Consider the following 12,719-nt stretch of genomic DNA (forward strand, 5'->3'; position numbering starts at 1 on the left):
GAACCGTCATGTTAACATAACAGTGAAGCAGTGGGCCTATCTAACAGTCATCACTTTGATAAGCCCTGTTTATCTAGTCTGGAGCTAATGTTGGTTTTGTTCACACACTGCAGCAGTCACATGTCTAGACGGAGGGCGGTATTTGGAACCGAACCTGCATATCAGCTGGTTTTCACACACCTTGAAAATGGCATCAGAGATTTGAATCTGTTTGGTTTCTCATCCAGTGAGCAGCACATTTCAGACTCAACTGATGTATTGCTTGAAAAGTAACACACCAAAAGTTTGCACAGCTTCTCCAATGAAATGGTTTTAAGAGAGAGAAAGAAAAACATGTCAAAGTCTAGTTTATTTTTAAAATGAAAACATCGAATTAGAGGTTTTGTTGGGTAAAGCGGAAAGCCTGATGGCCTATTATTAAAATGAGCTCAGGACGGCAAGGACATGGTTTAAAACCAGCATTTTAATAACCAATCCAGATCTCTTTATCTTCTCCCCCTCATTTATTTCCTTTCAACCCAACAAGTGGAGGCAGACGCCTGCAAACCCTGAGTCTGGTTCTGTTGGCGGTTTAATATAAAATTTGAGTTGTTCTTCTGAAATTCTGCCAAGTGCTTTCTTCAATGGGGGAAGTTTCTACATTTTTCCGTAAAGTGCCTTGAGATACTGTATGTTGTGAGTTGACTTAATATAAATGGAATTGAAATGAAACTTGAGCCATTAAAAGATTTTAGCTTCTCCATTGTGGTAACAACAGTTTTGACCATATAAGAGCTTAACTTAAAGGGCCAGTGAGTAAGATTAAGGTGAAAGGGATCTATTGGCAGAAATTTAATATAAAATCATCCTAGTGATGCTTTCACTAGTGTGTTTCATTTAAATTGTAAAAGAAATTATATTTTTACCCTAGAATTGGCCCTTTATATTTAAATTCTTTGTATTTTCATCAGGAGCGTGTCCTTTCTATGGAGGCCGTCATGTCTTTAGAGTATTCCAAACTGAACAAACTCGACACCTTTTGACTTATTATGACTACCGAAGTCTACCAGAGGTTCTCTCTCATGTGTGGAATGGGAGGGTGAGGTGAAGGGTAATCAGCTGCAACATGCAACTTCACCACTAGATGTCACCTAATTCCACACCCTGAACCGCTAAAGGAAAAAAGGAGAAAAATACAAATTGATTATAATCAAATATGTATCATGTAGTCCTTGTTGTAATGTTTATTACAAATGGCCCTTTTTGGAAACGTGCTAATAATAATCATGTTTTTTTGTTTTTGAAAAAATGAAATGATGGAATGGAGGATCCCACTTTTTCAGAAGCACACCAGTTAGATTCAAATCAATCAATCAATCAATCAATCAAATTGTATTGTACAGCCCATGCTCACGAATCACAGTTGTCCTCATAGCGGTTAGCACTCTGTACAAGGTGCGGTAAACTCTGTCCTTAAACTGACTGGTATCAGGAGAAACTCCCAAAAAAACACTTTTATCTAATAAAGTGTATTGAATCGGACCTTAATCCGCAGGGGGCAGTAGAGCGCCACTGATGCCTCGAATATCCACGAAGAAGACAGCCCACGCGCTCATCATCACTAGGCGACAAACATGGCTGCCTGTGGGCTATTTCGCTCCTTGTCTTCCAGCGTTGCCACAGTTCTGCCTCTTCTCACCCGCCCGGCTCATCTCTCCCATCTGAGGCTGGCATGTAAACCCTACGTCCGGAGAACAGTCGCCTCTTCCAGCCGGTTATCAGCAGGTATTCACCGCCCTCAGTGTGTTGTTACTGTCGCATGTTAGCTGACATTCCCGGTAGGTATCATTAGCCTGAGTGAAAGGACACGAGTGTCGAGGGGGTCAGGGTGACTTGTGGTCACACTGAGCTAAGATAATACTTTTATACTGTACTTGTATGAGCACTTCAAACTGTAGTGACGCTGTGTGTTCTGACTGTTGTTGTGTTGTCTCCCAGCTCTTAAATTCACAGACAAGCACGAATGGATCCGAGTAGAAGATGGAGGAATCGGGACCGTCGGTATCAGCAGCTTCGCGCAGGTAAGTCCTGTCCCGCTAAAGGACACGAGCCCTGAACCGTCACTGACATGAGCGGGCGACTGACGGGAGTGTGAGAGGCACTGACGGGTTAGAGTCGTTTGACCATGAACCGGACGGCCCGTCACGTCACGCCGTATTACGTTTCTGTGGTTTTGTTTTTACTTTCTTCATGGCCAAGTTGTTTGAGGGACCAACTGTCGGATTAATCAGAAACAAGCAGGTTGACAGATACAATAAATTTGCTGTGAAACTAAAGTGTATATACAAACTACTATAAGCTACAGGGGAGGGCTTGCGTGCCTTGTCTTACAGAGTGGATGAGGGGTAATTTTAAAATAATCAATTTACTCAATATTGGAAAAATGGCATCATTATTTAAAAGGAATAGAAGAAACAACTACACAACACATAAGTTCAATCAGCTTGTTGATCACTGGAAGGATGTGACAGAAGAAATCAGACGATCATGTGAAGATTTACAACAGTTCTAGAATCGTGATAATAAATCAGCTATCCGTTTTTTTTATATTAACGTGGGTGTTTCCAGGTGCAAATACCAGGCTGCGTCTCTTTAAATGTTGCTGCCACAAAGAATTGTGGGCCGGTATTTTCTCCTTTCCTTCCGTAAAGGATGATCCGGTGTTTCCTATGCTAGAGGAGATAAGTAAGAAAGCATTGAAGGTGCTTTTCTTATCATTTAGAGAATTAGAACAGCTCTTTTTATGGAGGCCACTGAAATACTTGTGGGTCATTTAGTTAGGAAGGTTCCAAAAGGTAAGCAAAATGGACTTTCAGAACGCAGCCTGAATGAAAGTTTGCACTTAGGGCTTAGAAAGTCTGCGAGAGAGCCCTCATGTACTAAATTATTTCATAGCGGGACAGCCCCGAGCCCTCACTTATTGTCTGGGAAAACAGCTCAAGTCCTCGAGTCCTTTGTGTGGACATTGGGATTCAGGCAGAGGCTTTTGAAAACAATGACACACACGATTGTTCGCTCTCTCATTACTTGTGACCCTTCTTCCTGCCACTTACAGGAGGCTCTTGGAGATGTAGTTTACTGTGGACTGCCAGAGGTAGGGACACAGCTGGCTCAGCAAGGTATGATATCATGTCTCTACCTGTTAGAATAGCACCCAATCTTCAAGTACTGATATTAAAGGAATACACCTGATGTCAAACTTCCGATTCTATCTAATATTAGTATCAGACTATGGATTTTTGAGGGTTGATACTGATTTTAAGATAAAGACAATTTCTGAAACAGAGATATTGTCAGATATATTTAATTGAAAAGATGGGCTATGATTTCCAAGATGTCCTTATCAACCCCTCAAGACAAAACAATGTAATTTAGTCTTGATAGTATAACCATAAAAATTTACAGGAAACACAAATACAACAAAATATACAGAACTTCAATTAAATACATTTGAAAATAAATGCACATCTTTTCTACATTGTTTATTTATACTTTAAACATATTTTATTTTGCACACATATAACGCTGATACTGTTTGTGATTGAGAGACACATTTAGCCATATTCACCAGTGCCTTTTGCATAGATGCCAGTCTTCTAAAATGACACAACTTACATATTATTGTGTTATTTCTTTTCTAAACTTCACTGTCGCAGATGAGTTTGGAGCTCTGGAAAGTGTAAAGGCAGCCAGCGAGCTCTATTCCCCTTTGACTGGAGAGGTTGTGGAGGTCAATACACTTCTGGCAGACAACCCTGGGCTGGTCAACAAATCCTGCTACAAGGATGGTAAGAACACATAGTTCTTCTTTTCCTTCTATTAGATGGAGACGGCATTGGAACTGAAAGAATCATAATAGCTAATGTGAGAACTTAAAGGAGGGACCTGAATTATGCCAGAAGTACTAAGATTATTTTTGACTCTATTACCACCATCAGTGATTTCAATAAATTGTGCATTGACACTGGTCTTTGTTTACCTTCTAAAAACTATTGCTGTGGTTATCCTATGCAAGCAAAACTTGCATATCTTGTCAGCATATCTTGACAAAGATATATATTTTTATAAATAGGCACATTCTGATTGAATTTTACAAAACATAAACTGATAACTAGCAACATTAGTATTTGGACAGTAGAGGGCAGTAATGCAACACCACATAGAACACCACCCGCCAACAAAGAGACTTGAAACCTGGTCGTCAGTTATTGTTCTCTGTACATTTTGCACTTTTGCTGTTGTCAGAATTAATTGATAATGCATTGTCATTACTCTAGAAAAAAGATAATTTACAGTCACGATAGCTTTACTGTGCATTTATAATGTAAATTTGACCAACAAAATGTGTTGGGTTTACTTTCCCAAGCAAGTTCTAGTCTTAACAAGTTTATTTTCATAATGGGGAAAGAGTGCTTGGCTCATTTAAAAATGTGACTTGTGATAAAGACTTAGATGTGGAAAAAAACTGGCATGTTCCCCGACACACAGCATATCCTGATATTTACCTGTTCAAATATAGGTTGGCTGATGAAGATGACCATCACCAATCCTGCTGAGGTCGACGCTCTAATGGATGAACCGGCCTATGAGAGATACATCCGCTCCATTGAGGACTAACCTAGCACCTCCTAATAAGTGCTACGCTCCCTCTCTCCTTTTTAAACATTGTTGGCAGGGAGATGCACAAGATGTGCCTCTGTCAGGAACAACACTATGCTTAGCATCAACCAGTGGCGCTCATGACCTCCTGTTTGCTGACCTGCCAATATTGTAGAGCTGTGAGTGTTAGGAACCCTTTATCTACTGTTAAAAGACTGATTTATGGGGACATCTGCACTGACTGAACATTCAATGTTGAGTTCGTGCAGCCTCAAAGCCCTAAAATGATGAGACTGAAGCTTACAATCAATAGAAGAGTTTCCAAGCATTTTAGTCAAACATAAACTTGAATTTCTGTCCTAGGGCATTGTTAGACTTCAAGAAGCACTTTGGTCTTTATGGTATTATTAATTATGTTGGTCTCCAATGCATGTATGACAGCTACATTGTAAACACTGGACCTGTACAATAAAAAATAAACAGTTCCTTAATCATTTTGGTTTGCCTTCTCATTCTTTATTTCCCAAAGGTAAAAAATACAGCATGCTATGTTTCTCTCAGATGATATGCATGATACTATGTCAAAGTATGACACAGCATAAACGTTACTTGCATGTTTGATCACTCAAATAAATAAAAAAACTCAAGTCAGAACCCATTTTACAAATACTTACAAAACAGTAGGTCCAAATAAACCTTTTCAGGGCATGACACTGGAACCAACAAACATCTCATCAGCTTTCAAAGTAAACAAAGAAACACTCAAGGCCACTTTTCCATACTCTGTGCCAATATTGCACAGTGGAGGTGTAAAGGTATGTGAAACACCTAAAACATTAAATAAAACTGAATCTAGCTGCTCCTGACTAACGCACCAGAGGCATGGCCTTTTGAAACGTGATCACAACTGTTTAGGAGCTGTCTCCACACTAACTCATTCCCTCACTTAAATACTATTTCCTGTAACATTTTACATGTGCATGTTGAGGCAAGTAACTGTCTTTTTTTTTTAACCTGTACATTTATAGTCTTGATTGCTTGGTCTCTGGGTCACCTCAGTGAAGTGGCAGCCCCACCAGGCACTAAGGAAAACCGGTCCATGGCTGTTTAAGTCCGTCTAGCTCTGCCCTGAGGTGCAGGAGGCTGAGGGAGTCCCTCCATTCTGCGATGGTTGCTCTCCAGCCTCTCCGTTCTCTGCACTCCTTCGAACAGCACACTGGCAGTGAAGTCTTTCTCATTGAGGAATGCAATGGTCTCATCCCTTTTGCGGCTTACATACCCCTTGAGAACAGCATTGTAAGGATTTGAGGCGGCGTCTGCATCCGGATCTTCTTGCTGGTGTTTAAACTCCATGCGAGTTATAACGGGCAACAGGAACTGCTTCCCTTCTGTCAGCTGACCACCATTTCTGTCTGATAAGCCCAAGGCCTCCGAGACGAGGCGAGGGGGCAGAGGCACCAAGTCACAGCCTGAGCGTTTGTCCACGTACTGCACAAACTCTCTCCGCACCACAGCAACATCCTGCAGAGACTGACTCCTTCGCTCCTCTAGGTCTGTAACTATTCGATCAGGATATGTTTGACCAAATATCACACCTTAACAACGAGGGTAGGAAATAAAGCATTAAAAAAGCAGCATATGATTTAGCAGTTTGATACATGTTTTAGTAAAAAGTGAACAGTTGACCAAATGGCTTCATTCTCACCTGAACGTCGAAGCATAGACGCAGGACACTTCCAGGGTTTGTGAATGAGCTCATCGGGCAGATCTGCAAGTTCAGGACACCATTTCCTTATGTAGCTGCCATAGGGGTCACATGTCATTGCTGCATCTACTGGGTGCATGACAAAGTTCCAGTGGTCCAGACCACACATGCCCCCATTCTGCCACATCATGGCATCTATAGCAACATCTGCATCCAATAGGGTGTCCTAAACATAAGTTTACATTAGATCCAGTCGGTAAATTACTGTGTGTTGCTATACACGTTACGTATGCAGGGGGCATTTTGTTCCTACATGCATGCATGTCTCACCTGGAACCAACGGTAGCCTTCTTGCCAGGAGAGGTGGAGATAAGCTATGAGGAACGATGCCACCACATGTCTCATGTAGTTGTTCATCCAGCCTGTCAGCCATAATTGCCTCATGGCTGCATCCACCAGCGGGTAGCCGGTTCGACCACGTTGCCAGGCCTTCAGGTGGCCACGATCAGTGCTCCACCGCAGTGCCTAGAAATACCAGAAGATGAAAAATGCTTTATAATAATAATACATTTCTTTGTGGTGATATGGGCTCCTATTTACTAATGAGGAAAATGAAGGATAGTTACATTTCTTTGAGTAATACTCAAAGGTAAATGTTTCTACCTTGTATGGAGGTCTGAGGGATTCCCAGGGGAGATCAGGAAACAGTGTTAACTGCCAATAGGCCAAATCTCTCCAGGCCAGCTTCCTTTGGAACTTCGGTGGTCTACAGCGAGCCCCTTTGGCATCCCACAACAGCCAGCGTGGGCTGAGCTGACCGAAGTGAAGGTAGGGAGACAGAGTGCTGGTGTTCGGAGCATCTGCCCTGCCTGACTCTTTTTCATACCTATACACACCTAGGACATGTGGAAGAAATCCCATGGTACTGTTACCTCAATGCTATGTTTCTTAATGTTCCTACAAACGATGTGGTTTTTGATCCAAACAAGGATTTTCTGTGCAAAGTCATCATCACTAACATTTGACGTTTTGCCCAAGAGCAGCAATTCCAGCCATTGCACTTAAGAGATTGGTGTGAATATGTGTCCACTAATTGTTTTATGGTATTTAAAGGAGGTTACAAAAAGTGAACAGGAAATTGGTTTGCCACCCCTGGTTTACAATGAGCATACAAGGAGTCTCACCATCTTGAAGAAAGGCCTCTAGCCGAGCATGTGCTCCTTCTTCACTGAAATCCCAGGACTTACGAATGTTAACTGCCCAGTCAATCTGAAATGAGCAAGAGAAAATTTTAGGAACCACATGATCACATCGTTATATTTTACGATTGTTTAAAAATAAAATTGTACGATGAAGCTTGTCCCAAAACTACAGCCCTGCTTTTGTCACTGACCATAGTGCCGTCCTTCCTGCGAGGCATGAGTGCCAACTCCAGAGCATCCAAAGGAACACCCTGAGGCCAGTTGGCAGGTGTGGGGAGAGATGCAGGAGGGTCCAGGGGAACCCCAAGGGCCGAGTCCGGGTTCTGTTTACAGCAGCTCATGAAGTGAGACACTGAACCTATTCCTACATCACAGAAGAAAACAAACAGAAGTTCTCAAAAATGGCCACAGTGCCATCAAGACCATCAGTATAGCGTGGCCAACCAAATTGTAAGTTACCTCTGAGTCCCACACCCTCCGTGCTGACAGAGTAAGGGTCTCTGAGGCAGTAAGAGGGGAACATCCTGCATTGAACACCAACTTTCTGCAGAGCTGACACCACCGAGTCGTCCCTCTCCTTCAGCCAGGGCTCATACAGGGCATTAGCCAGCACTGTTCTCGCCCCAGTCTCCTTTATCAGCTCCGTAAGGGTTCGCAGAGAAGAGCCCACCCCATGGCCCACTCCATTTGCCTTGAGGAAGACAAGATGGCTGCCAATGCGCTCCAGAGATGAAGAGAAACAGGACAAAGCTTGATGCAGCCAGTATTTGCCTGTAAAGAGAAGAGACAGTATTTTTTCAAACAGGTTATAAAACCTGTAGTAGCCACAAAGGAGAGCCATGCCTCGAGGGGCAGTTGTGCACATGCTTTTACAGAAGTCAACTTACAAGCTCCCCCCATAGCCACAGTAATTCCTGGTCCCTCCTCTTCTTCAGGGCTCCAGATGAAAACAGGGATGACAGGTGCCCCATTCTCCAATGAGCCAAGGAGAGCGGGATTGTCACACAGTCGCAAATCCCTCCTAAACCACAGCAGTACTGGTGGTGATGCTGATGGAGAGGTGGGCATACCTACAACCTGCTGGCCACCCCCGTCCCGTCGCTTTCTCCTGTTCCTAGAGCGTTTTGGTTTCTCCGATTGATTGCCTGAATCTCCTTCTTCCGTCATTTGGTCACCTTTTAAAACTGCCTCTTGTTTGAAAAATGAGGCATATGGTTTGGATACAAACGTGCTTTGACTTGTCCCTGGTGTGCCTTTATTACATTTGTCAACATGTGTGCTCTTCTGAAGCTCAGTCTCTTGGGTTGTCTGCGGTAGGCCCATCACGCCCCGGGGTCCCTTTTGCACTGATTGTTTTTTTTTTCTCTCGCCACCTGCATCTGCTCGCTGGGTGCGGCTGCTGCTTCCCTGAGGCTGCGATGCTGAGGTCAGTTGAACAGAGCTGCTCTGATATGCTTCGGCTCCAAGCTGCTGAAGTGTGGATTCTTCACTGCAGGTTGACAGCTGGGGATCTTTCATTTCCAGTACTGACAGCGCAAGTGCAAATTCCAGGTCATCATCTCCTGTCTGCAATTTAATGAGAACAATCCATTATTATTACTACCGACTGTTGCCTAGTTGCTGGAGTAGAGGCGACAAATATCATGAGAAATATTTGCAATTAAAGGTGCACAAAATTCAAGCATAGCAAGTCTAAGAAAACACGTAAATACACGTCAATAAATGGCCAAATGTGACCTCCTTGTCTTGAAAGAATTATGCAAAAATGTGGCTTAAAAACTTTTCCAATAAATTTTTAGATTTAGTTTGATGATGCATGTTTAGTGTAATAAGGCGCCCAACAATTTTGATAATAATGTAATATTACAAGGAGATCATGTGCGTTTATTTCTGCAAGCTAATAGCCACTGTGAACATAAACAGAAGCAAGAACTACCACGCCCAATTTTTATATTATTTCATAATTACAATGATGTTACATGTCACATTATCGCACAGCTTGTTACATACGTTGTTAGTGTTCAAAAAAGCATTAGCTTGAGCCCAAACCCTTGACTTTGGTCACACATGAAAACCAAACAAAATGTCAACATTGGTTTGACGCTGCTAGCAAAGAAGCTAACGGCTAGCACGAGCTTTACTGACTCGCTGGGAACCGAGAGGGAAGAGGAGCGGAGAAGAGAGTGTTGTTTTACTCAGAGGAGAAAATAAGGTCTGAATATTCAGTATAAGAAGCAGTGAAGTGTCACAAGTGTCCAGGAAGAGTGATGTCCATTTGGCTCCATTTCTGCCAAAGTAAAGGTGAGTTAATTACACCTACATTCCTGTTAGCTGACACGTTAGCCATGACAGTTCACTGAGGTTTTGTTTCTTTAATATAGTGGTCAACTTGACTGAATTTAGCTCAAATTAAAAAAGTGACATGAAAGTTAACAGCTGCCATAATTGTAGTATAATAATAAAGTGTAAAACAGGAAAAATACTAAGAATTTGTGTTCTTGTACCCTTGTTCACCTCTCTTGCTTCGGGATTCTTTTCAACAAACTTTATTATCATTAGTTTAGAATTCCAGAATAAACAATTTTATATTCCTACAAATAATCATATATTATGTATTATCTCGAGTCTGTGTCTGTGTGTGTGTGTGTGTGTGTGTGTGTGTGTGTGTGTGTGTGTGTTTTGTACTTCTCAGCCCATGTACCTACGTGTTGAAGTACAAGACAGAACTATATTCGACTAACACTGACTGACCTTAGAGAAATATTCCAGGTAGATGGAGGTGAGGCAGCAGTGCAGGGATCTGTTGGCCGTGGACAGGGGCTGGATGAGGGACTGGAAGTGTGTGCGGGTCTCCTGCTGTCCCAGGATGGACACACACATCGCAAAGAACCCCTCTGGATCCTCACGACCCACCAGCACTTCTCTCAACAACTGTCTCACCAAGGCTTTGCTGTCCTGTGCACCAGCCGCTGACGGAGGCATCTCCAATGCAAGGTGACGATATATCACGCAAAATGCTGCATCAAGTTCTGATCGTGTAAAAGAGTCAAACGCTCAGTCAACACTCCTCTCCACCGGTTACCAAAGAACAGCTGATTCCGAGTTACACAAGCCATGTGTCTGTGTTTTGTAACCTGCAGAAATAAAGCTTTGTAATGGGCTCGTATCACCAATAGGGGGCGTACAAGTCTAATGAATAGGAGTCACAATATGTAGGGAGGAAAGTGAACTCCAATGGTGCCTCGCATGAGAGTAACAGTTGCTCCAATTATTTTTTGAATCACGGTAGAAAGGTATAGATGTGATACAAACTACAGGGAATGTCTGTCTATTGTTCAATTGGAGCTAATGTAAATATTGCAGGGGGGGGGGGGGACTTCTTCCTCAAAATAACTACTCTATTGTTTCTACCTAGCCTTCATGTGGAAAAAGGAATACAGATATATGGTATTTGTCAAGTGCCTCCTGTGAGACAAAGGCAGGACACAGTGAACACTGATGTACATTTTTAGTCAGGGTCTGCATTCACATTATAGTTTTTTTTCTATGAGACAATGCATAGATTTCTGAATCTATGCAGCAGGGAAGAGTGGTTTCTGACACTTGTGGGTCAAACTCTTAACACACTTTGCATGTTGGAGATCATCCTATAATATTGTATTTCCGAATTTACGCCAAGTCTTACTTTGTCCGTGCCAGAAGAAATTCTCAAGTATTCATCTAAAATGTGACTACATGTACAAGAACACGCCGTCTCAATTATTCAGGCTTTTATGCGAGAAGCCGAGTGTATGAACGGAGGATGTGTTGAGAGCTGTGGTGTATGGAGGGAGAGAGAGATTGAGAGAGAGAGAGGGAGAATCAATAGTGTTTAGACAGAGAAGTGGAGTCTAAGTGTGTGATCAATAGAGAGCAGAGAGGAGAGATTAGCTGCTTTTCTCCCTCAAACTAACACTGACAAATTGGTGAATTGGTGTATCGGCCCTTGGGCTAAACGGATTGACCTGCTGTTTCCATGTTGTACCGTGTACTGTCAATAAAGATCTGTGTTCGTTGTGGCTCTCAATGAAGAGAGTGAATGAAGCACGAGAGGACAGGAAGAAAGGGGGAATGCAAGGGAGCGAAATTGGAGATGTGGAGAGGGTGAAAAAGCAGAGTGCAGCTCAGGTGCCCGTGTTGCCTCGATCCTCACAAAATGTCCACACCTCTGTCTCGTTATCACATACGTGCACTCACATGTGCATCCTTGTGCACACCGTTATAAAACCATAATAACGTCTCCAGGAAAATTAATGGAAAGACAGATTAAAAACTAAGTGAGGAGAAACGGGCCACTGGTGTAGCTATTTGCAACTCATAAATCATTCTGACACACCCACGCGCTCCTAGACACATGCATAGACACAAACACACACACACACACCCATGCGCACATACTGTAATTAACCACAGGCTATTTACTCTCTCCTGCTGTAAATTAGACATGCAGACACAGTTATTACATTAGGGGGATCTGCCATGCAGAATACTAACAGGAGGAGGAGGGGGACATGCGTACACACAACAACTTGCCCATACAAACATAAACACACACACACACATACACGTACACAAGAAAGAGGGTATGGAAGAATCATAGACTGACGGGAGTGAAAATGAAGCTGCAGCACAGAGAATAGGGGCCCCCAGCTCTTTGTTCCCTGCTGCATTTCATTATCTGAAACGCCAGCCAACACACACCACACACACTCGTGCACACACAGAACGCACCTCCCCCTTCCCTAAAGCTGTCTGCCTCCACTCCATGCACACAGCACAAAAAGAGAGGAAAATAGAGATACTGCGTCAGTGCCGTTCACCGGCATCTGGACTCAGTCATGACAAGTATGTCTGCATGGTCATCCTGAGCTGATTAGCCGGTCCAGGCGCTGCTCCGAAGCTACCAGAAAGCACATAAATTCTATTTTAGGCTGAACAATAGGTGATAAGGACTTGATTAAAGCAGGTATTGATACTCTGTCTTAGGTGGCTTGTCTCCATTTAGTTCATCTGTAGTTTTTTTCTTTCTCCCGGCAGTCCACCTCCTGTTTGCGTGTGTGTCCTCCGGTTCCCCCTACCTCCCTCACCCCTCTCTGTCCCTCTGTTTTCCCACGGTGATCGATAGCTCATTACAA

General features: G+C 42.9%; 2 protein-coding genes across 2 annotated transcripts; one reads left to right on the top strand and one right to left on the bottom strand.

The window, feature by feature from the left end:
• The first annotated feature begins 1,575 nt into the window (after positions 1 to 1,575).
• LOC128444730 (glycine cleavage system H protein, mitochondrial) lies at positions 1,576 to 5,132 on the top strand. Its single transcript, XM_053427354.1, has 5 exons — positions 1,576 to 1,764; positions 1,978 to 2,060; positions 3,095 to 3,158; positions 3,696 to 3,827; positions 4,559 to 5,132. The coding sequence occupies exons 1-5, from the start codon at positions 1,614 to 1,616 to the stop codon at positions 4,654 to 4,656; spliced, it is 528 nt and encodes a 175-aa protein (XP_053283329.1). The 5' UTR covers positions 1,576 to 1,613; the 3' UTR covers positions 4,657 to 5,132.
• On the bottom strand, positions 5,106 to 10,617 carry si:ch1073-390k14.1 (deoxyribodipyrimidine photo-lyase). The gene is made up of 9 exons (XM_053427347.1): positions 10,297 to 10,617; positions 8,433 to 9,111; positions 8,005 to 8,316; positions 7,737 to 7,909; positions 7,528 to 7,612; positions 7,007 to 7,239; positions 6,674 to 6,868; positions 6,344 to 6,569; positions 5,106 to 6,233 (listed from the first exon to the last, which is right to left on the bottom strand). Exons 1-9 carry the CDS (start codon positions 10,525 to 10,527, stop codon positions 5,746 to 5,748), a joined length of 2,622 nt encoding a protein of 873 aa, XP_053283322.1. The 5' UTR covers positions 10,528 to 10,617; the 3' UTR covers positions 5,106 to 5,745.
• Between the last annotated feature and the right edge of the window lie 2,102 nt (positions 10,618 to 12,719).

The sequence above is a fragment of the Pleuronectes platessa genome, chromosome 7 (assembly GCF_947347685.1).
Source record: "Pleuronectes platessa chromosome 7, fPlePla1.1, whole genome shotgun sequence".
Taxonomy (NCBI): Eukaryota; Metazoa; Chordata; class Actinopteri; order Pleuronectiformes; family Pleuronectidae; genus Pleuronectes; species Pleuronectes platessa.